Raw genomic sequence first — 25,441 nt, forward strand, 5'->3', positions numbered from 1 at the left:
TGGCTGGCCAATCACAACACACTCTGTCTTCTGGGTGTGAGATTTCAGTCTGAAACACCGAGGCTGAGGCCAGCGTCAGTAAGGAGAGATTTCTATCGAGGATTTTGACCATAAAAACAAGTTAATGTAAGTAAGTAGACCTCCATAACTAACATTATGTGCAACAGGACCACTCTATGTGAGCTTTAAAATACAATGATGTAAATAGGCCGAGCAGTATTTCCAATAAACTACAATAAATACCAACTGCATCATCCTCTTCCTCACATATATAATTAGATGAAGAAGGAGCAAGCGATAAGGTGACCCTATTATTATTTAATGCATTATGATTGTTTGGGGGTATTTGTTTGTTTTTCTCTGTTCAAAATTGATCTGCTCCGCTACAATCACGTACCCTGGTATACAACTTACAACCAGACGAAGCTCGCATACCACTGGTGGTACAAGCGCCACAGTTTGAGAACCATGGGCTTACTCAGAAATGTACAGTCTTCTTCAATAGAGAGAAGACAAACAAGCAGTGAAAAAAATAGAGTAATCACTGTACTCGATAGGACAATGATTCCCTTAAATCAGAGTAAGAAACCTCAGGTAGCAGGACAGTAATGAGAGGAATTACTGTTTACTTTTTTTTTTTTTTTTTTAAGTTAACCTTTAACAAATCTCTACAAACTCACAGAGAGTGGCATTAAAACATGATTATAGCTCTCACTAATGTCAGTGCCCTTGTCTGTTCAGTTAATTGTAGCACAGTTGTCCTGATGAAATTGCTCTGTGACCTTTAGTATTTTTATTTCTTCTGCCCTTCTTATATTTGCTAAGTGACGACATTTTGGCTGATTAGCGTATACCCTCATACACACACACGCACATACATTCACACTCTTAGAAAACACAATGTATTCACTCCCAGTACCCCACTGCCATTGTTCTGCTTTATAACACTGGGAACGGCGCATCAGTCAAGTATATTAGCTGGATCCTATTACTGTCACCAGATTGCCTCTGTGAGCCATCTTAAAGAGCCCCCAGACAAAACTTCCTGTCATGTTAATCCAAGCTTTAATAAATAGAGGGATGTGTAACCATATTCAAATGGGGGCTCCTGTATTTATGCTGACAAAGAGAGACGGGCTATCACAGAATGACAGATGAAAGTGTTTTGCATGAAAGAGGAGCAGCGAAAAGTTTTTATCAGTGTTCATTCCCTCCTATTCTGTGGAGAAATGTCAAATTATTAAAATGGCCTTTAAAAAAAAAGCTTAAGCCTAATCTTAGTAAAACAGTGCAGGTATTAGGGACGGCGGCCATTGTGAGTGAAATGAATGTTATTCAGCTGAAGCTAGCAGCTCATTTTATCCTCCTTGTTCACCTATTGATATCAAAGTATAAACATAATACACACTGTGTCTCCTGATTTATGTTCATCGGAGCAGCGAATATTAGAGGATGCTGTCATTGTCACTCTCACTGATTCATGTATACAGAAAGTCTGGTATTAAACTCTATTTTCATGATGCTTATTCAAAGGCATTTCTCACAGTGTCGTTTAGTTCATGCTCAGACAGCAGCACAGGTGCATGCCTGAAGATTCTCATCACCAACAAAAGAGCTACTATCGACCTCGCCAATTCAAGGCCATCCCTTCCGTTCACACTTGGAAAAGAGCAACGACACGACATCATAGAGAATTACTTGCTCTTTTTTCCAGACCTCGTTACGTTCGTGCTAGTTGGTCCTTGACTCTGGTGAAAAGAGACAGTATTGAATAAATTTATGTGTGTGTTTTTCAGGGGCGTCCCATTTCATTCATGAGCTTAGTGAATCTGAAATGTGTTTGTTCTTTCCCCCGCATGACTGACATGCTCTGTGTTTGCCGATTCTGCACAGGGATTTAGTACATGCAGCGTTATTGACACGAAATCAAAACAAAAAACTGGGTATGAAGGTTTTCAAGTTTTAAATACCGTATAAGCAAACATTTTGTATTTATATATGGCATTATACATTATGAAGCAAGAGAGTCAGTTTGAGATGTTTTGAGATGGTTTGGTCACATGCAGAGGAAGGATAATGATTATATTGGACAATATGACAGGGCAGGAGGAAAAGTTGGTGTAACAGAAGATGGAGGGAGATGATCCACTACGGTGACCCATAAAGGGAGAAGCCAAAATAAAAAAAAGACAACATATTATAACTATACCATACAAGTATGTCAGCAAAAAACAAAATAGCTAGTATGAGCCTTTGTGCTTTTACTGCTTTAAAATGAAGACGTATTTAGAGGCGGTACAATGCTTCTTGGCTGTCAGAATATTTAAATTTCACAGAATCACATCATTAAGGTGTGAATTCTTGGAGGTGAATAAACTTGATTTTATATTGAAAGGTCAATGTGTGTAATAGGGGTTCTGTCTCTAACCCCTGGAGGACTGCTCCAGTGTAATCCTTCTCATCTCCTGCAACCTCCTCACATGTTCAGCCCATTTGCCCATTTACACAAACCTCTTCACAGCCTCTCTCTCTCTCTCTTTCTCTCTCTCTCTCTGTGTATGTGTGTGTACGCAGTGAAAAAAAATAAATCTGATTGGCTTTCCAGGAGGAAGGACATCATTTTAAATAAGTCCTCAATGTTAAACTGTTTGCTTTAGGGCTTAGGGATTGCTCACCTCTCCAAATACTATTTTAGCTTGAAAGCACAATATTTCCCAGTCTGTGCTTTCATATGGGAGAAGGAGGGAGGGCCTGGTGCAGCAGTTTCATGGAGGTAGCTTGCAGGCATACTCCATTCTGACAGAATGAGGAGGCATTCAGCAAGAGTGTGGCGAACAGGAAAGGGGGCCCTATTAATAAAATGACTCCATAATGGGTAGTTCCCTGCAGCTTGGCAAAGGAAGACAGGCAGATTGATGGACGAGGCCGAGGCCTACTTCCTCAAGCGTACTGAGCTCAACTGTGTGGACATGCCTCTGTGAGGCCAAACACAAGGCCGGTCATAACAGCACGCAGTGAAGGAAGGGAGAACAGTCCCAACCATTTCCTTTTCAGCATTAAACAGGTCAAAGTGGAAGTTTTTAATGAGCAGTGTAACACATCTGATGCTATTGCAATCGAGTCGTGAGCTGGACCAGTGTGGGCTGCACCCCACCAGTGGGCCTTGGAGGTACTACATGTGGACCTCAGACTCCATTCAAGCATGATTTCTTTCTTCTGGGTGCAAATATCTAGTGTAAAACTATCTACATACAGTATGTCTAGTTAAATAGGACTCACATTTTACTTGCATATGTTGAGTTTCTTAGTCATGGCGAAAATGGTCATTTTTTTCTGGGAACACAGGGGGGCTGGAGCCAAGCCTAGCTGACATTAGACAAAATGCAGGGTTCACTGTTATTCTGGATTAGTAGTTTATAATAGAGACAAAATATTTAGCATGTCAGTGTTATGTGTTTACTCCTTGTTGCGTTACATTCTTGCTAATCTGAGTGTGGAATAGCAGAATTTATGGGACCTCAAATCACTGGAGTTCGGGAAGCTGTGTGCGGAAGGTCCAGCCGTCCTCTCAAATTAAGGCCTTTGCACATCAACAGCACAACATATACAAATATATTTTAGGTGGTGAATTTCGATGCAGCCTTACTGGAAGGTCCTAGATGTGCACATTTGCGTATTTAAAAATGTTTAGTGACATGTGAATAGCACACATTCTATAGCCCAGTTAGCCAAGAAACACATTTTTTTGAAAAAAAGAACTTGGTCAGAAAAAAATCTTATATCACTCAATAAATTTCCTTCAATATTGTGAAAGCTTACATTGACTCTAATGTATGGAGAGAAAAAACAGCATTTCTGTAATTAATATGGCTGATTTGAAGGACAAAGCAGGATTTACATCCACCTTAATTAGCACCTCACCTCCAAGTAAGATAAATAAGTTTCCCTGGTTGACTTTTACATTTGTTGAACACATAATTGGCATCACTAAAGAGAAGAGCAGGCATGAAATAGAATTCATCAGAAATATAGTCTGTTTACAAGAAACAAATTATTTCTAAATTTGTTTGTGTCATTATTTGAGGCGTGCACGGCCAGAATGAGACGTGCACATAAAACACAGTTTTGTCACAACCATGTCACAACCGGCCCTAACAATATGAAACAGGCTCCTGAAGGCATCACTCCATCATCCTTTCATTACATTTCTGTGTAACAGTACATTGATTAGAGCGGCCACAGCATGGCTGCCTTTTTAATTGTCTATTTGCTGATGTGAAAGCAGCACAGAGCGCTGCAGTAGGATCTGACACTAACCATTTCAACGATGCTTGCAGGCATTCCACGACACGCAAAGTTCAGATTTGGAATATACATCAGTTTGTATCACCATAGCGACCTCCTCGGATGCCGAGCTGGGGACCTCATAAATATGTAATCCTGACAGATATGAGGAATTGTCTTTCTCAAGTGTTCCTCTCAAGCCATTTTGTTAATGTCAACATGAAGGAAAGTTACTGGAATAAGTGTTGACATTCAGCCCATGGTGTATATCATTAATAATTACATACACAATCACTTCTGTTGCAGGACGGCTGAAAAACACTTGAATCACATTTTTTTTCCTGTTGCTCTCATTTTTTTTTGGTAATGAGGTGTAAAATATACATGAATTGTGTACAGGAAGCCTCCATGCCCATTCACTTTGTTCCCTCACTGTGGGCTTCATTCATGCTTCATTCATACTGCATACCTGCCAATCTCTGTGCTTTCTACGTAGCAAGTAACAACATCATAGCACACTGGTATCATTTGTCACACTAAATCAGTGGTTCTCGAAGTGGGGTTCAGGGACACTTGGGTTTATTTCATGGACCACATGGTCTTTACAGGGCAGAAGAGATGAGGACATAGTTATAGTTAATAATTTTAAAACCCTGAGAGATTTTCAGGGTTGAGACTGTGATTTAAATTAAGATGCTTGCTTTTTTTTTCACAATAATTAAATTTTGCCAATTAGGTTCTATTGTCCATGTGTCACAGATAGTTAAACATGACATTCCCTAGCATCCATACAATACATTGTCGAAGCCAAACTAATAATCATAGTCAGCTTAGCAGATCTAGTCTATCGGTAAAAAAAAGAAAAACGTTTTTTTTCTAAAAACCCTGTCAAAGGCCCCCCAAATGTAATGGAAAATGTCACATTTCCTTTTCAATGAGTATGCACATATTGCAATAGAAATATAATGGTGAAAGAAAAAGTCTGGCTTTGCAAGAAAGAACTATAACACAGACACATTTACTAAGAAAAACTAAGGAGAATCGGGTTCAGACAGAAATGACAGAAGATAAGAGTCGCTTTGCCATATATTACACTGTCTTTTTTATCTGTGTGTGTGTGTGTTTGCACTCTAGCGGTGCAATTGTATCAGTTCTGCTGAGGTGTGCCACTCATCTATTATAATAAGGAATATTATTTTTGCTAAGGAAAGAGGTTGCGTTCCAGATTAAACACAGCTGGCCTGACCTCTGCTGTGGAACTGGACAAAAACAAAACAAAGCTCATCTATCCAGGCTCAAGCTTTAAGAACAGTGTCCCTTTTGCCCCCTGGTGTAATTGCAAGAGCTTATAGGGAGCTAAAATGTTGCCCTCTGCTCCTTGTTAAAACCAGCACTTGTAAAAGTGCTCAAGCGTGAATGCAGCACATTACAGCTCAACGTTCCCAGACAATGATATAGATTTCCTCTACAAAAGAACAATAGGAAGGGTTGTCACAAATTTGTCCATTGTCACTGGCTTGCTATCATTTCTCCGTTAATTGCCATCATTGTAATAGAATATTAGATGCACTGCACTGCAAAAACGATTGCTGATGAAAGGCGAGTGCCAGCTGGGGTTCTCCTTCAATATGACCCTCATGTGTCAATTGTGTCGTGATGATAATAGTTTGATAATTCAATGATTTCTGGTTTGTATGGATCACCCAGTCAATCAGTGGTCAACCACAACATCCATTTGTTTTTTGTGTGTTATGTAATGTGTATTTGGAAAGAAGTAGTTCATACTGTTGACGGATGAATAGTTTTAGCCAATTAATTGCCTTCGATAGGCCAGTGCCATGGCTCTGATAGTGCCCAACAGCTCACAGCTACTGGCTTATAGCAGGCCTAGCACAAATGATGGATCATTGGTTCATGGGCGTCGTGGGAGGGCTGGAGCCAATCCCAACACACAAAGACAAGCACTCACTCTCACACTCAGCCAAAGAGAACTCACACTCACATGAGGAGAACATGTAAACTCCACACAGAAAGGCCTGGTGACCTTCTTGCTGTGAGGCAACGATGCGTCACTGCGTCCATACAAGTTAAAGACACCATGAAATGCCACTCAAACACATGGATATTGACAGTGAGGATAGTTTCCTGTTGGACATTCCACACATTGAATCTTCAGATACAGCATCTTACTGCTTTCTTCAAACTAACTTCAGCATGGTCTTTATTAGGGAGGAATCTAGCTCCGAGTTCCAACCAGGCTTTAAAGGTGCCATATGTAAGAATGTGGCCAAAAACGGTTACTACATTCAAATTCAAAATACAGAGGTCTTTTAGGTTTCGTTTTCTGACGTAACTGGCAACCTGTGGTTGACTGCAGTGATTGGTAGACGGCGGTAGGTGGCGCCACATGCCAACACATGATTTCAAAACATAAACATGATTTGCAGTCTGCAAAATATTTTTTTATGCAAATATTGGCTGAACTGTTGGTGAATTCAGTATGTTATATGAACATTATTTCTGAGTCTCTGTGACATATTAGGAGGATTTTATGGCCAGTTGATTTAGATTTATTACATAATGCACCTTTAAATTATGTTATTCCACCAACCATCATTTTGTAAGAGGATGTATGGATGGATGGATGCTGGAAAGTATCTCCCTTTCTATTGACTGTAAACAATCCACCAATCAACCATAACAGTGTAGACTTTGAATGTATTTTGATACAATAGATTACCTATCTCTTTTTAATAGCCAAAGCGCTGTCCTAAACATGTGTTTAATGTGGGATTCCATGTGTAATTTGGTAAATACAATTTGTAGGTTTGATCTCATATGAAGTATTCCTGCATCTACATATTTGGCTGAGTTCCCGATGAAGCAGCTGCTGGCTGAATCCCAGACGATTTACACCTGCCTGGTTATTTCTGCTATATATCATACTGAAGTCACAATTTGAAAGGGGACGTCTAATGAGTCTATTGACTGGACAATGTAATGAATGGTACTTTAATTGGTATGAGCAATCCTGCGTCTTGATTTTTAGTTTAAGCAAGTTTCATTGTCTAATTTGGACAAGTGTGATCTTCTTTCAGGCAGCGCTATGATGGAAGTTGGTGTTGTACTGCAGGTGTGCTCCAGTTATGCAGCATAAAACATTTTAATTGTGATGTCAAAGCCTTTTCTTCCTCGCAGCACAGCACAATTTTCACGTGTCATTGTGCATAATCATGTTTTGGATTACAATAATATCCTGCCACAGTCGTGCAGTCAGAATAAAAAAAATATATATTAATTTTTAAAAATGAATAAAAGTAACTTTTTTCTATCAGATTTTTTTCCAAAGTGAGTTAGCCACATATCTAGAAAGAGCACTGGCAAGCTTTTCAGAATTATCTTTCTTTTTTTTTGTGAAGTCATCCAAATATAGCTCAGAGTGAGGTGCTGGCAGAGTGAGCCCAAATCCCAATAATCCTTGACACCACGACTGACACCCGAATTGGCTGATAAACACACGCACAGGCCACATTGTTCTGTCTACATTTAAGATTAATAGAATTTTTATCAATTTATTTTTCCCCTTTATTTACACTTGTATTTTGTTTTACTCTGGGGCATTTGACACAAATGTATTTATTAATTGTTATTTATTTCTATCAATCGCTACTTTTATATGGTTATTTGTTTAGTGTCTTTTAATTTTTAATTTTGCTCACCAATTATATAGATCAGAGACCGAACCCAAATCCTTAACAAAACTATGGTCACAATCAGACCCCGGGTCACTAACCGTGGTCCATGTCTCTGTTCCTTTTCCATCAGATATGATCTACATCGGTGCCAACCCCCAAATTGCAGGAAAGCTGCTCTGCCGCGGCCTTAAGCCGTGGACTGAATGTAAATGTGTATTTGACACCAATGTAAATCACTGTCATAATTCATTTCGAGACCTCTTAAATCTCTCGCTGTCACACAACACCTCTGCAGTTTTTTTTTTCTGTCCAGGAACAGAGCGCATTAGCTTTTATTGATGCATTTGTCCTTTGATTCATTATTCAACAGTGTTTTTTGATGATTATTGTAATGTATTTTTTGTTCAAACATATATACAGTAGTTATGCAGTCAAAGAGGTTCCAGAGGTCACTGGTGACAGGAACAGGAGGCTTTTAAAAAAAAAATCCTCATGGTCTTACACCAGAGTGATGTGGAGCTTCACTCTCATGTTGATTTAATGTTGACCAACCAAGGTTACATTCATGTCAGCCAGTTTAATTGTAAAATTACATTTCTTAATGAAAATGATCTGCATCCAAACAAGCATTTCAGCTCAATATTATTAGAGAGTGATTTGCATCCATAATGCAACACCTGCAAATTCAGGTGTGCTGGACATGCGTGTGCAGGTGTAAATATGAGGCTTCATTCATTTCCTTAGTTAGAAAGTATTACTTTTGAGAAGGGAATCATTTCTAAAAGGTCAGTACTTTTGAAGTTGACATTGAGTTGGCAACATCATGGCCATGTAGCATTGAAGCTAAATGCTTAAGCATGATTTCATTGGCTTGCGCCTTTTGATATAATGAACTTGCTTTGATTGGCCAACACTCACACTGCCGTATGGAAAGTTGAACTTTATCTAAGTAATGCTTAAGGCTGCTCCATTCAAAGTCAATAAGAATCATTTCAGTTGATGCCTCCACCACATATCATGAGAGTCGTGCGTGACACTAAAATCAACCTCAATGAGTCATTCATTGGGACATGTCAGCTCATCCATTATGAACCACATTAAATGCTTCAGAGTAATTCATTTATAATGTTTTCTTTGTCGAGATTAAATATGTTCTTGCAGTGCAGCTCAGTCAGTCATGTCTGTGATGCTGATTTTCTCTATGGACACTGGTGCAGTGGAGCGAGTGGTTAACACGCTAAAGATTCCCTTCACCATCACCATAACTATCACTTAAAGAAAAGAGGACACCCTCCTATATGCATTACTAAGTTTCACACTCCAAATCCCCCAAAGCTGCATTTACTATTGTAGAAATATGATCAATCTTTCAAAATAACTTCCTAGAGGACACATGAGTCAGTGCTGCAGCAATAGCAAAGCCTTCTTGCTCCATCTCTTAATCTTGATTGGTTGCTTGACCAGGCACTAAAGGAATAGAACCTTGTACAATAAGATATAATAATAACTGGACTGCAAGATATCATAGGCATTCAGATGTATAGTACAGTGATTCTGAAACTATCTCATGCAGCGCTTCCTTTCAGACTTTTTCACCTCATTTGCCTAAACACCCTCTCCCACAGCATTCACTGCCTCCTGATGCTGGAAACTTTAAATTGGTATCCTGGTAACTGCTGCTACTGGTACTACTCCTATTATTACACCTGTCACCTTTGTTGGCACTATAATGTGAGGTCAGTGCCTCCCAGGCTTGCTTTATTACACAGTCAAAAGTCGAAAAATAATGTGTCTTTTTAAATCATGTTTTCCTTTTTTGCCTTGGTTTCGGAGTATTTTTTTTTCTCATTCAACCTCATAATGACAAGTGAGCGTATTCTCGAAGCATTATTACAAATACTGTATATCATCTATGGATTTATTAATCAAATCTGGATTCAGAGAAAAGGGTAACAAATCACTGGCTTCTGACTTGATTAAGAGACACATTAGAAGAAAGCCAACAATTTTTATTGCCAGTACGTCCTGTCGGGCCTTTCTAAGAAAAGGTTATTTGGTTCAAGTGTGTTTGCTGCAGGTCTAGTTAAAGAGCTGCCCAGCTCCTGCCCCCTCAGCCTCAGTCTTCTACCAACCTTCTCTTTTTAAGTGGCCACGGACTGTTCCAGTGCATATACCGCAGTGAAATAGACTTGTGCTCTTTTCTTCATTGTCACAAAAGGCCGGGCACTTCGCTGGAGTTCCCATTCCCCTTTTACATAGTGATAAGACAGCCATTATCCTTTGAACCTTTCTTTTCACCCAGCCAGGAGAAAAGGAAGAGTGAAAGAGAAGGGGGGGAGGAGGAGGAGGACAGAGAAAGATTTCTTCCCTGAGGTGAGCCTGGCTTCACCTCTGTGTGGTGGGCTTTTTTGTGAGCAGTGAAGAGGTCCTTAACCTTCTATCAGATGGAGGCACACAGTTGTGTTCTGCTTGAATAACTACATTGAAAAGCCCTGAAGCACGGGAGATGGTTCTATAGACTTCGCAAGTGGCAAAGAGAGAGAGAGAGAGAGAGAGAGAGAGAGAGAGAGGCCGGTACTGTATTGTGTGACCTGCTGGAGTGTCACCCTCACATGATGTGCATCTCTGTTTAAGTACCCATCAGTGCACTATGTGTTTGTGTTCTTTGTTGTACGAGTGTCACGGACAGGATGGTAGTCCACTAATGCCACAACAACACAGATCTCACTTTAACGTTATATATTGCACTTACATAAATAAACTGTCTGTCTGCTGTCAGGCTGTCAATGATTGTCTAGTCGCACTCATGTTTGATGCTGTGGACTGTTTCCATATAAAGCCAACCATTTTGTGGACACTATCGTGAGAGTTTCTCTCGATGGGAACAGATTATGGACGGCTGTAGCTCAAGAGTGTTCAGACCTAACGTAAAGTGGGTTTTTTTCTCACTCGTCGCTTCTCGAAGTAAACACAACACTTGCCTATCGTTTTCTTTGTTGTTTTGAAAAATGATCAAGATGTGACGATATCCAAAATCCATATACAAAGACCATATCGTGCCTCTTGTCATGATATTCATATAATATCGACATATTGCCCAGCCCTTTCAGCAGCCATCATTAAATTGACTCTTGAAGAAAAACGGTACACTCTTTGCAAACCATTTGGTTCTCACACTCATGCGGCATAGAAACAGTTGTTCTAATATTATTGATATTAGATGACAGAAGTCAAACGCTTTGAATTGCCGTCTCCTGTGTAAATGATCACAAGCTGTCAGTGCTGTCAAATTAAAATGTTTACCATAGCTGATATTCAGCCATTCCATCTTTGCTCTGCTGTGAAGCTTTCACGCTGTCAAATGTGGAGACATTAGAAACTGGTTCTGCTCTTCTGAGGAAAATTACAGCTGGGGAAAAAAAAGAGACAGAGAGATAAAAGATTTGGATTGAAGTTTTCTCTCATTTCATTCAACTCCAGGACAATATAATTATCTGGCTAGGTACTGAATGTAACAGTGGAGTTACCTTTCAGCAGGAAAAACAACTGAAAAGTCTCTCCGTGTTCTTCATACACTGACTATGAAATCACAAACCCCCTGCGTGACAAATTCCACTTATCCTACTTCTTGTCACTTAAATGTGATTTCTATTAGCTGCTGTGGCATGATAGAGGTTACATTATGTGACATTACAAATGTCTGTTTAACTGCTGCTTCTGCTACAGGTGGTATTGCTTGGCAGCTGTTTATCTGATTTCCACATTTTTTTTTATGTTCTTCCTCCATTCATCAAACACATAGCAAACATGTCTTCTGTGTCAAGAGAAGAGGAAATTATCATCCATGAAAGTGCAGGTTGCATCACCACAGAGACAGGGCTTTTGAATGCATGGTCACTCTTGACAGCTCATTTCTGTTTCAAATAATTACTGTTCAATGTCTTATAGATGTCCTTCCTTTCTTTGTAGTTTCCCCATTGTACACATAGTATTGCCATGAGCAAGTGAGGCCTCACTCTAATTGTTTATTCAAGACAATTGATGGAGTGATTCCCGCCAGCTAAACACAACATAATTTGCACTGCTCACTCACTCGTGACACTCTCTACTCTCTGTAACACAGATCCAATGCAAACCCTTTGTAATAAGGTGGTATAATTAACCTCCATTCACCTGAAGACTCTGAATCCCCACCCACTTCAGGCAGGAGTTTTTTTTCTTCTTTTTTTTCCCTTTTTTTCAAACGTGTGCTCACTCAAGTGGGTGACTGTGAATGTGTGGTTTCCCATGAGTACCAGTTCAGGTTAAACATTAACACAGTTACAGCTGACTGCTTATTGTTACATTTCAAGTTACATTTTTAGCACTTTTTTTAATAATCTTTCCCTTCACTCAGATGAACACTTAAACACTTGATAATGGCTGTGTCTGATGCTTGGTGCTGGAGGCAGAGGTTTGGAATTAGCAGTGCAGAGTGTACAAGGAGTTATTATTGTTGCAAAGGTGATGGTGACACAGTTACCAGTCATCAGATGTTTGGACCAAACAGCCTCATTCAGCTCCTCTTAGTGACCTGTGACCTTTGAAGAACATTTGTGCCAAACGCAACGAGTCTCAGACGCGTCTCCGATTCCACCCGCAACAACTCCGTGAGCAGAAATTAGGTTGGTGGGTCGTGAAAGCAGTGACAGAACTACACAGTCTCCTCTGCTTTCGTCAGTTTTTTCCGCATGTCAAAGATGACTTGTTCCTCGAAAAGTTATAGGAATAAAGACTTAAAAAAACAGCACATATGAGTTGACACCAGTGTGACTGACAATAAGTATCGTCCAATAGGATTCTGGTTGCTTGTGACCGCTGTGAACGTCCGGTTTCAAAAGCTGATATGGTGCGAATCAAAATGCAAACCCTGAGGCTTTTAAAATGGGGGTTCATGTTATAACTGTAAGACTGGGACCATTTCTTATTTACAGTGATGTCATACTAGTTAAACCCTGCTTGACATGCTGTGAATAAGTCGAAAAACACAGGTGTACTGTGTATATAGGTTACTTCAAATCCAGCTGTCTGTTGTCAGTTCTGTTTGTCAATTTTTAAATCTTCCGGGGCGATGCAAATAAAGTGCCTGTGTGCCACATGTGGCCTGTAAGCCATGCGATGAGTAACTGGGCTTTGCCAGCGTCTTGTGTGCCAAATGTGTGGCAGGAGGGTGGCGTCAAGAGTGTGCCAGTACAAGTCTGCCTGGCTGCCAGGCACTTCTCTTTATCCAATCAGACAGTTGAGCTTGAGTGAGACCCCCTATTCTTGTCTCTTCCCATCTCCTCCTGAAGCTTTGTCACCCTCCCATGAAAACATAGACACATGCTCATGTGCACATCTTCTCCCCCATGCACAGCATCAAGCCTTCTACACCGTTACACTTACCTAGACACCATAACCAGGGGAAGAAAATGGTGCAGCCTGTTCCATCTTGGTTTCTGTCTGCTGCTGCTCACTACTCCTCTGTCGTGTTTTATTTTTCTCCCAAGACAAAATCACAGGCTAAATGAACACTGTGTTGTTGTCGGCGTTTTTTGTTTTTTTTGACAGAGGTACATTTTTTGACAGAGGTATAGGGAGCAGAGTGAGTCTGGAGATCTGTTTATCAGAGAGGTGTGAAGGAAAAATGCTGTCTGTCTGTGTGTGGCTTTATCAGACGTGATGAGGGATGATGTTCAGGGAGAATCTGCAGCAGATGCAGCTGCAAGATGAGGACGGATCTCTCATCTCTCACTATGGTTTAGTGGAATGTGTCTATCTGTCACTTCCCTCAAGACTGGACATCGGCATTTGTGAAAATACACATATTGTTATCAATTCTCCATTTTTTTGCATGCATTTTCAATACCATTATTACCTTTTTACCACTTTAAGAAGCATTTTCCACTTTTAATCCACGCAATGAAATTGCCTACATCTTTGTATCATTACAATAACAGTCTATAGATAAACAGTAAAAAGGGCAAACACTATATAATAAGGGCAGTTACTGTGAGTAGATGTGATTCAGTGAGGACAAAAAGGCACAAAGTACTCACTGAAAAACTAACGTCAGAACTTCTCTTATGTCTTCCAGGTTGATGACGCCATGCTTATGTTTGATAAGACTACTAACAGACATAGAGGTAAGTGCATGGCTTCCATTTTTGTCTCTCTGAAAGGTGAGAAAATAGTAATTTGATGTCCTTTCCCCATGAGATAACACAAAACAGTTCCATTTCACATGATATTAGGTGTACCATCTGTTCAACAATGGGAGCGTGTCAAAGTAATCAATAAGCTGGTATGGTGTTTAGAATGTTTCAGCATCAGATGGTTTGTGTGTGCGTGTGTCAGGTGATGCGCCGGTGTGAGTGTTTCAGAGGTGCTTAAAGGGTGTAAAGATTGTGAGACGGTGGGTGCCGTGCAGTCAGATAACAGTGTCAGATAAGGTCCAGAAGAAGCACTGACTTTATCTCTCGCTCATCGCCTCCTTATCTAAGATGAGTGGGACGTGTCTGTCTCAAGCAGAGGACTTTGCAAGGAGTCCTCTCTGCACCATAATGCGGTGTTGTGTATTAAAAGTGATAGTTCAGGGTTTTTTTTTTAGTAGGGTAGTACAAGGTGCTGACACATAGTCAGCACTGACTTTGCTGTGCCTGCTGAGAACCAGTCTGTGACGAGAATACACTGAAAATGTGGTCCCCAGCATGGACGCAATGGAAAAGCAGATTGTAGCTTCTTAAAATGGGTACACCTAATCTAGACTTCAAGAGTTTGACTGAAGTTTGTAAACTATTCACTCTCCCACACCAATGGACATATAGAAAATCTGTGTTTTTTGCTCATAGGGAGGCTCATGGGAGCTGTTCCCAAGAGCAACTTACTGGTGGAGGCACAAGTGGATCAACAACTCCATGTGTACCATGTTGTAAAATCAATAATTAACACCATGGACTTTGGTACGGGAGTGAGTGGTTTACAAAACAATACAGACTTAAGTTTCCAGTCAGAAAATTCGATTAAAAGCCCAATATCTTAGGTTTTATACACAGATTTTATCAGGTGAGGCTTTTGTTAAAAAAATGTTTGTGTGTGTTCCGTCTGGCAGCCATGTTTTCAGTGCAGGAGCAACCTTCCATGCCTCCTGTTATGTTGGTTTCTTGCAGTGCTCTGGGGGTGTGCATTTTTTTTTTCTACATCATAGGACCACACTTCCAAAAACCTGATCTTTCCCTTTAAGATGATCTGCATGCTTGCAGGCCTGACTTAACCAGCAGTAAGCACACAGCGACCTGTCACTGCTCCAGCACCATGTGCAGTGGCTGTTACTAGCTGGAAAAATCCTCACATAGATGTGTTTAAGGAACTTTTAGGAGACAGCCTGTCCCTGCCCGTGTATGTGTCCATGTATCATTGTGTGCGAGAGCAGTTGACAGGCACTGACAGGTATTTCCACAAGAAAAAGGAGCAGACGCTTCTCTGTTTGTCACACCAGTCAGCTCACTTGTAGGCAGAGCTGGTACCGCACCGTCTCACTGAACTGGGCTGAGTGCTGTTTTGCCATATGAATGTAAACATTTTTATTTTCTTCTTTTTTTTTTCTTTTAACACCGAGCGTCTCATCCTCTCAAAGTGTATAAATGTTTAAGTGCAGTTGGCACACACTTAAAGCTGTATGGTTCTTTCCCCCCTTCTCTTTCTACTGTGTCTGTGTGTGAACTCTGCATGTGTGTATGCTGTGCACACAAACTCTTTGAGTCTAGTAAACAGTTTCTAAGTGTGGAACATGTGAACTATACTGGAAGTGATCTGTGGCTTTGAGGGGATTTTGATCTGTAGTGACAGAACCCAGTGTGAGTGTGTACTTTGAGACGAAGTCTCTCCTTCCATCTTATTTCTGGCTCCTCTCTCTCTCTCTTTCTCTCTCTCTTTCTCTCTCCTGTCTGCTGCACTGCCAGCTCTCTGTGGAAGGGGATGGGCGCCACGCTCAGGGATTGTGTTAGGCATTTGCCTCTGGGCAGCAAAATGCCCTTCAAATGAAGACAGTGATGGAGAAACAGCCTCTGTGGCAATTTTCCTGATGACAACAGTCATATTTATATTAAGTGTGACACTGAGGCAGGTGGCAGGTGCAGTTCTTCCTGCACTTTCTGTTTCCACTAACCAACATTTTGATTACGTGTTACAATGGGGATTTGAAATGGTAGATATGTGCCACTTTCGTCCTAAAATACAACTGGTCTTTCTAGATGAATTGCATAGAATATTATGGACCCATAAGAAAATTTGAATAATTCATCAGAGCCAATGGTGCAATTGTGTAATATTAATGGATCATCTGCCCCCATGGCCACAAATGAAAAGGACACTGAATATATTATAAGTGAAACCAAATGCCTGCCCCCACTTTACCACTTTACCCTTCCAATCAAGTGATGGGCATCTGGCAGCTCACGGTCCAAATCAATTTTCCACCTGTGATCATTTTCATCTTACAGATTGATTCATGAAAAAATAATCCCCAGGTTTTTTCCACGGCACTGCAGTAGGAATAATACATTCTTTATTTATTTTGCACGACGCAATTCTCAAAAAAATAAAAAAATAAAAATAGGAAAAGAAAACACATTACCTTATCCACAATTGTAAGTCTTTCATTTACAGGTGTCATGTCTGTACATTTGAAAATCTGCCCTCGCTCTAACCCTTAAAGATACAATGTGAACGATTCTGCCTCACAAAATATTGAAAACAAATGTTATTTATGTAAAACCAACGGTAGATTACTGATGTTTTGAGCTGAGCCAAGACTATCACGCTTCTCTTTTGTGTTCATTTTGGTAGCCAGTCCAACATTTGCTCTCTCTCCTCACGAGTTCTTCCTGTATAAAAATAGACAAATCACTATGTTGTGGCAGAAAGTAGTTCAAAGCGTCCAGCTGAAGATGACTGTCTGGATTTCCTTAAAATAAAACATGTTATTTGGCTAAAAATGCTTCAGACAAGGAGAGGAGTAAGACTTAATATTGGTGTGATATACCAACAACATGACCTCCTCCTTGACTCATCAAGTAACTACTGTCTGCCGTCTAATTTGTGTTTTCCTAACTCATGACATGGTCACCAAATGATTAGTGGTGCAAGTATTGTATGTTGGACCTTAAAAGAAAAGCAGCTTACATTGTTTTAAACACAAAGCACATCAAAAACAAATGTTCCACGAAACATGCTTTAATATTTACTCAAATATTTATTTGTAGTCTTGTTTGTTATGCTGTAATGGAAGTGAGTACTATGATGCCCCACACTGATAGTATGTTGCAGAGATTTGTACTAAGTAAGACAAGGCAATTTTATTTGTGTGGCAACAAAAGAATTCAAACTGATTTAAAAAATACTATTTCTGCATTATGTAATGGCAAGTGTATGCACAACAGCCAAAGCATCACAAACACTCTTTAAATCTAAAGAAACCCACATTTCTATCGTATTCTATTCAAGATGATGGACCAATTTATTTTATTTATAATTTATATATTTGTTATTGCTATAACTTCTGGGGCAAATCCCCCATAAAACATCACAGTGAGAAAGGGTAATTTGATAGTACTACATATTTGTTGTTGTTGTTTTTATTATTATTTTTCACTAAAGGATCATAATTACTCATTGTTTGCTGAGCATTCTGCTTTCGCAGCTCTCCCCGTTCAGGGCAAATGTGCTGGGAAACCAAATTAGACAACAAATCCCATGATTCCACACTGCTTCCTGGTGTCATCAAACTTGGTCTTTTGGTATTAATTTGACTGAGGGACCCCCAGAGGCTGAATTATATTTATTTCAAAAGTTCCGTGCAGAGCAGAGATAACTCAGCAGAAAACGCCACTGGGATGAAAACCGTTCTAAAACTGTTTCAATTGCAATTGAAGCCGTTTAAAACAGCTTCCAATCAGAGCAGAGATAAAGGTAAATCCCACATCAGAAAAAGAAAGACACTTACGAAAACTAAAAAAGATACATTTCAACATAGATATTAGTTTCTCATTCTTAAAAGCTCTGATGAACAAAATACAAGACATGAACGAACATATTAAGACCAGATATATTTGTTGTGACTTTGCAGTGAGCAGCCTTTAACCAGAAAAACAGTGTGTGATGTAACAGATTATCTCTGATAGGCTTGTTGTGTATCACTCAAAGATCTCAGCACCTTTCTATTTATTTTTTTCTCATCAAGCATTTTGCAAAGACTTTGGATTGCATACCACTGTAACACTTTGTGTTTTGTTTGTTTATAATGTTTATGAGATGCGCGATCACCACTTGATTGTGGGGGTGTTTTCTTTGTGGGCTATTGGTGAATTGTATAGAGAACAAACATCACACTCCACCAGTAGCAGCATTGTCCTTCAGACGCTCCCTGTGAGGTTGGAGAGGCGACAGCCAGAGGAGACTCTTTCTCCCCTTCTCGTTTTCTCTGCTCATTTTCTTTTACTATATCTCTCACCGTCATTCGCTCTTCTTTTTTCTCTCCTTTCCTTTTCACAGTTGCACTATTTCTGTCCCATACCATTCTCCCCACCCCGCCTTGTCTTTATCATCCCTCCATTTCCCTCTGTCTCTTCTGCTAGAGGACACTCGCTGTAAGCAAAGCTCCTCACAAAGGCACACGCTGCACACCATCTCCTTGGCATTTAAAGGAGTTGAATACAGCCAATTGTGTTGGAAATTGAACTCTGTAAAGCCTCCCTTCCCTCTGCAGCAGTGCATTGTGGATGAGTTCAGTGTCTTTGGTGAACAGCTTGGTCTGTCCAGAGGTTGATGCCAGAGGGCGCCTATTGTTACATGTTCTACTGCAGTGTCCCCAACACTCCGCAATCTTTTCTCCACCTGACACTCAGAAAATGGAAAAGCAGCAATATTAGCATTAGCAATGACACTTTTTCCACACATTTTATATCCATATCGGAGTATGTGTGTGTGTGTGTGTGTGTGTGCATTTTTTACCTCTTTAGAAACTTTTCTTTCATAAACACTCACCTTGGTCTAAGGAAGCAGAACCTCATTTCTGAGGAACTGGTTAAGTTGAGGGCTAAGCGTATGGTTAAGATCAGGGCTGAGACTTTAAGGCTGTCCAAATGATGCAGTGTAAGATGAATAGCTCAGCAAACCTGGGTGTGTTCTTGTATTTAGATCTTTGTGAGGTCCAAAAAACATAAATAGGGTGAGGGGCTAGGGAATGTATTATGTATTAAGAATGATGTACAATAATGTGTTTGTGTGTGTGTATTTGAAGAGTTTATCTAATTGTGATTTTGCAATTTTGATTTGATTATTATTTTAAAGTCACATTTTTGTTCAGTATTATCTGTGTAATAGATTATATGATGAAGTAATTGGTGCATCATATACACCTTTTTGCTGTCAATCAGTTTTATGCAAGCTCTGTGCGAACTGTATGATTTTTAAGTGGTGTAAAACATGTCACTTTATCAAAAGCAGAACAGTTGTCTCAAAGCTCTGCCTGATAAAGATGTAGTGCATAACATTTGAATATAAATAAACGTCTTTTACATTCAAGCTGCTGCACATAATGCTGATGAAGCCTATCAGCTCCATACAACTGTTTCTTATTATGGTTGAATTTGTCTCTTATGTCACAAAGTGGCATTCTCACATTGATATAAGTGGTTATCTAATGCCTAGACATATGGAGGCAACAAAAACATTGCACTCATAAAAAGTGAGTCGACTGCAAACAGGTGGGAGTTTGACTGAAAACACATAAAAGTGTCCAGAAAACCTGGATGCGCAGCAGTTTGATGGGAGAAAGGATCCTAGTCCCCACCCACCCTGCACTGCTTCTGTATACACACAAATGCTCCTTCAGTCAGGTCTGATAGTTTTGCTTGACAGAGCCTGTTTTTAAGTTGACGCAGCAGTCATATAATGTTCAAAGACCAAACAGAGGCAGTCTGATAACATAATAACAATTAAAATAACCAAAGGTCCTACACTGCACCTTTATCAAAACAAAATTTCAAAATAAATTGTAATAATAATAAAAAAATTAAAAAAATTAAACAATTGGACCTTGCTATAAACAATTTTCGACAATGAAGTAGTTCACTTATTCACTGATAGAACAATTTGTAATACATTGCAGCAATTTAAATTGCACGGCTGTAAAGTGTACAGTCCAAAACACTTTGTTCTGGGACAGAAACAGGAGACACATACTTGTCGTCATCCCTGACACCCTCCACGCCACTTGTCATGCCTCTGTCGGATGACAGGATGAGTTATACGAGTGGGAAATAAGAGTTGGAATAGCCCAGAGTCAGAGTCATTCTGTCATCCACTGCCTACTGCTGTCCTGCAAAGCTGACATCTGATCTGTGAGCTAAAATGTGATTTTAACTGTCAAACACAATTGGTAGCTCCAAAGGAGAGTATTGCCGAGGTGAGAGGAATAGAGACTGTGATGAAAGAGCAGCAGAGCAGCAAGTATTATTATCCGGCAAAGAATCAGTATTTAATTTGTAAGTACAAGAAGTACAGTAGATGATGGACAAATCCCTTGTCTTGCTACTGATCCTTAAATAAGAGCTACTTTGCCATGCCATAATTAACCCTCCCTCTCTCTCAACCACATTACCACTCTCTTCATCAACACATCTCATGTCGCATAATTCCACGGACCATTTCTGACTCTGTAGCATAAATATACACTTCATCTGGTATGATTATTCACAAGCAGCATCTCAGCATCATACCTATGAGCCACATGAACCGCCAAAAAAAGACAAGTACGTGCAATGCAAATTAGTGCATTACATCCCGATGCTAAATGACTCTCTTCCAGTTATAAGTAGCTGTTTAATTGGGTCAAAACTGCACACCTCAGTGATTGTTTGTTTCATGCTCCTAAAAAACAGTGTCAGCCCTGCACTTTTCATCAAGGTCTTCATTTTCATTCCTTTTTTTCATTTAATTACTGTGACTTAAAAATGAAGGTACACTATTTTTGGACGAGACCCAGGTTCTCCTACCTTTTTTGTTTTTTTAATAAACACCATTAAGAAAGATGATGAAATCCCAGAGTAACTTTCTTTTAATATGGTTTTACAATAGTTTGTTTGCAGGCAGCACCCATTAGGGCATCTTTATAATGACTGTGTGACTGATTGTACGCAGAATCCCTTTTTTATTTGTATGATGCAAGTAATAGTAATATGCAACAGTAATGGGGAGCAGGGGTAAAGAGATGTAGGCTGAATTGTTTTAGTCACAAGGCAGCGGTGTATGAGGGAGCGACAGAGCGAGGCACATATTAGACACAGTGTTCCTGGAGAGGAAGGGGAATCTTGGTTTTGTGCAAGGACGAGGCCAAGGCTGTGTGAGTTTGTGCATTGGCTGTTGTTTTTTTGTTTTTTTTTCTGCGGGCTTAAAGGGCTGGTTTTCTTGCTGGCAGACGAACAGAAGGCTGTATTGTGTGTCTCTGTAATCTCTTTACCTGGATTGGCAGCAAAGCTAGCAAGTGCAGCTCCCAGTGTAAAATTGGCATCGAGGAGTCAATGTCACACTGAGCGAGCTGCCTTCCAAACAACCAAAAAACTGGTTGTGTCTCTGTGAAGCTGTGTGTGCAAATTAAGTTTTTTTTCCCTAGTGTTTGCCCAAGCCTACAAATATGCAGCATTTCTTGAAGCCTAGCAATATTCTATTATTATTTAGTGGCTGTGGCGGGTGTATGTATGTGTGTGTGTGTGTGTGTTTTTCACGATTTAAAAACTATGCATTGAAGAGCAGAAGTCTTTGCCCTAGGATACACAGGCTCATACTGTAACAAAGGCTTGAGTGGTATTAGATGTCATTATACACCAACTATTTGACATAAATTTGCTTCTCCCGCCTCACTGGGCGAGAAGCAAAATATAATTGGCCTCATTATCTTTCATCTCTTTGGCATATTACATTCATTATTTTCTACAAAGACTGCCAGTATGAGTCCTGTAACCTGGGAGGCAGTGCTGCACCTCCACAGGTTTAACTGTTGCTTCCTGAAAGGCCCCGGTGTTTGACGTCACCACAATGCCTCATCAGCCACCGGTGCTAGGGATTGAACATGGCCGACTGAGCAGAGGGTGTCTGCCTGCAAAGTGATTGCTGGCTCATTGACTGAGTGGGAGAGGGAGGGGGCTGAAACGGAACAACTACAGTTAGGGAAGAAATGGGAAGGGAAAAGGATAGGGTGGACTGAGTGCAAGAAAAAAGGCAGTAAAAGTAGAATGAAGGCGTAGGGAGGGTAGAAAAGGAGAAGGAAATAAAGAGAAAGAGTGTGGCTCAGTAGGAAGCTTCCCCCTGCTGGCTCCTCTGGCTGGAAGCTGCTGCCGATGGCTTCAAAAGAGCGCCAGGCAGTCTAGGCCTCCGCTTTTAGCAATTAGAGATCACTCCAGCAGATGCCTCCTGGCCAGCCTGCAAATCCCTCAAAAATACCCTCTGATTACTACTGTAGGACACAGGCTGTTTATCAAATGGATCTAGCACTGCTGAGAGTGAGGTTTGATAATGCCTTCTTTTGTTCAGGCAAAAGAGAAAGAGAGAGAGGGACAGAGCGCAGGGTCATTTGAGATTTAAAGATGGATTTTCTTCATGAAAAGCATGAATTTCCATAAGGGGTGTGGAGGGTGAGTTACCAGTTATTTAAATTGTCACCCTAATATTTCCACAAACAAATGGCTGCTGCTGTTTCTTTTTCTTATTTTTATTTATTTATTTTATGAGAGAATAAAACCTATCAAGGTGGAACTTAAATACAGGTCTTTTGTCGGCTAATATCCACCACATCCAATCTCTTGTTAAACAAATGAATCCCTGTGTGTTCTGCACGAGTTATAGCGTTTACAGATGGCAGCTCCTTGGGGTACTGTGATGTAAAGCAGCAATGGTCCAGAGCCTTTTTTTATCCACATAGATACATTATCTTTCATGGTGAAGTGACAGACGCAATCAACAAGCAAGAGCGGTGTCGTTCGGACATGATCTGTTGCAGCGTGTCTTTGTTACACCAAGATGAAAATATCAACTTTTTTTGGAATGCAGCGAACACTTTTCGGTCCAGTGTGCAGAAGAGAAAAGAGAAGAGGAAAGTAGAGGCTTGAGGGATTTTTTGACAAAAGGAACAAGTGCAGCGCCGGGCAGTAATGTTAATCGAGAGCAAGGTAAGAAACAGCGGAGAGAGAGAGTAGGAGGACGTTGCAGTTCTGTAGATGAGTGATGCAGGATGTGCTGCCTGCACGGGGAGTGGATGGACAGATTCAGGCTGCAGGTGAGAGAAGATGCAGAGAGAGCCCACTAAACAGATGACAGTCACAGTGCAGTGGGGCGGGGGAATCGCTGAGCAGGATGGATCAGAGACTCTTAATTTCAGCGATCCTGCATTATCGCCAAATAAGATAACCGACTCTGATAGAGTGAACCTTGTATATGTGTGTGTACACAAAACAAAAACCTTTCTCAGAGAGGGCAAAGGAATTGCAGATGCAAATGCAGAAGGCAGGGAATTCCCAAAGTATATGACATATTCTCATTCCCAAAATGTATGCAGTAATGTAACACGTTACTACTACTAATAATAGTAATATTTATAATAATAATAATGATAGTAATAGTAATAATAACAATAATATTAATCACATTACAGTTAGGAATAAAAAAATATCTTGTTACTTGCACTTCTTTATGGGAGCCGCTTAGTTTGCTCATGCCTCGTGCCAGCTCTAGCTAGCTCTCTATTGTTGTTTTAAAATGCATATGTGCTTGAATAATGTGTGAATGGCACATCTTTGTGTATGAAGTATTGTGTATGAAGTATTGCATCATGTGATGCTAATGATTTAGCAACTAGCTGAGAGTTAGCACATCATCAGCTCATTCAGTAACAGACTGATCCATCCACACTTCACCACAGAGCAACTTAAATGTATTTAATTTTATTTGATATTAGAGATTTGTATCTATCTTCGATCCTTCTAACTCTTAAGTATAGTATATAGTGTTTTTCATTTTTATGAAACAACAAAAACAGATGATGGAAATATGACTACACGAGTGTAAGGACAAGAAATTACAATAGAATAAGCCATCGCACTGATATATTTTTCAAGTTATTTAATTTCAAATGTTGTATATGTATTGTTCTGTGTAGCTCACAAAATAGTATCTGTGCTCCAGATTCTGTGATGAAAAGTAGCTCATAAAGAGGGGAGTGGTTTCACTGACAGCTAGACCAGGAGGAGGTTGTGCTATGTAAATGTGATGATTCTGTCTCTTGGCTCCCAGAAGATGTAAAGCCTTGTTTATACTCACGTGTGGCCCCGCAGACATAGCGCGTCCATACAAGTATGTACGGAGGTGCTTATGCTCAGCACGTTCAGCATGTTGTTCGTTATAGTATTTGCCACAACGGCAGGGGGCGTACAACCTAAATATTCAACTTGTGCTGCCGATTAAATGACCGCGTCCTTATGTGTTTCACGTATTGGGACAAACATCCCAGCTCCACCACTCTTCTTTCCATTGGCTCCTCTTTTGCCCTTCACAAATGATCCCTCTTTTTTTTACATCCTACGACAAAAAACATTGTCTTTTTGTAATGTGGTAACAATATCCTTCCATGAATTTAAGGCCATATGACTGTCTTCCATTGAAAATGAAGAGTTGGCACGCAAGAAAAATTCAGAGGTGCGCGCCCTAGCGCTGCGCCACAATTTGGAGCTCACACACCCGATTCGACCCAGGATATGGCGTCTTTTTTGGTGCTTAAAGCTTAATTATTTTTTTTAAACGAGTTAAAATACTCTATTGGCCTGATGTTTTGACCAATACATGCAGTAACTTTGGAATATTGTGTATATAATATATATAAATATATATTGGAATATTTTTTGTCAGACACAAAAAAGTGGTATCTGGTGATCCGTGTCAGATTTTTTTCCAAGACAACTTTTTTATATAAAGTAAAAAAAAGTGTTAGCATTTGGAAACCACTGGCACACTACAGCTTGACCTTGAAACAACATCAAGTGGAATCAGTCAGACATGCACATTTCCTGTCAGTATATCCCTCAACGTGTCCTTAACAGGCCAAATCTCAGTGATTAGTGTGAATGTCATTTAAATGGCAGAGCTAATCATATGCTGTAGATCTACCTCCACCTGAGGGCCCCCTCATCTTGGCCCCATGATGACAGCAAAGGAAATGATGTGTGCATGTGTGTCGCCACTCTGCTTGAGCTCATCAGCGCCTGGATTTGTGGCTCAACAGGAGGGCAACGCATGACTCAGCCTTGCCTGTGCCTTTGGCCCCACCTCTTCCTCCACAGGGGTGTTTGCTGCGGTCCAGATCCTGACATTAGCCACCCAACAGACTCATCTCAAAA

General features: G+C 40.2%; 1 protein-coding gene across 7 annotated transcripts in view; it reads left to right on the plus strand.

The window, feature by feature from the left end:
- Positions 1-25,441, plus strand: part of msi2b (musashi RNA-binding protein 2b) — a 350,443-nt gene that overhangs the window by 184,678 nt on the left and 140,324 nt on the right. For all 7 annotated transcript variants that reach the window (XM_083885953.1, XM_083885952.1, XM_083885951.1 and 4 more), the window contains exon 7: positions 14,095-14,143. In XM_083885953.1, coding sequence (XP_083742079.1) covers positions 14,095-14,143 — 49 coding nt within the window. The remainder of the gene's footprint in view (positions 1-14,094; positions 14,144-25,441) is intronic.

The sequence above is a fragment of the Microchirus variegatus genome (genome assembly GCF_963457635.1).
Source record: "Microchirus variegatus genome assembly, chromosome: 2".
Taxonomy (NCBI): Eukaryota; Metazoa; Chordata; class Actinopteri; order Pleuronectiformes; family Soleidae; genus Microchirus; species Microchirus variegatus.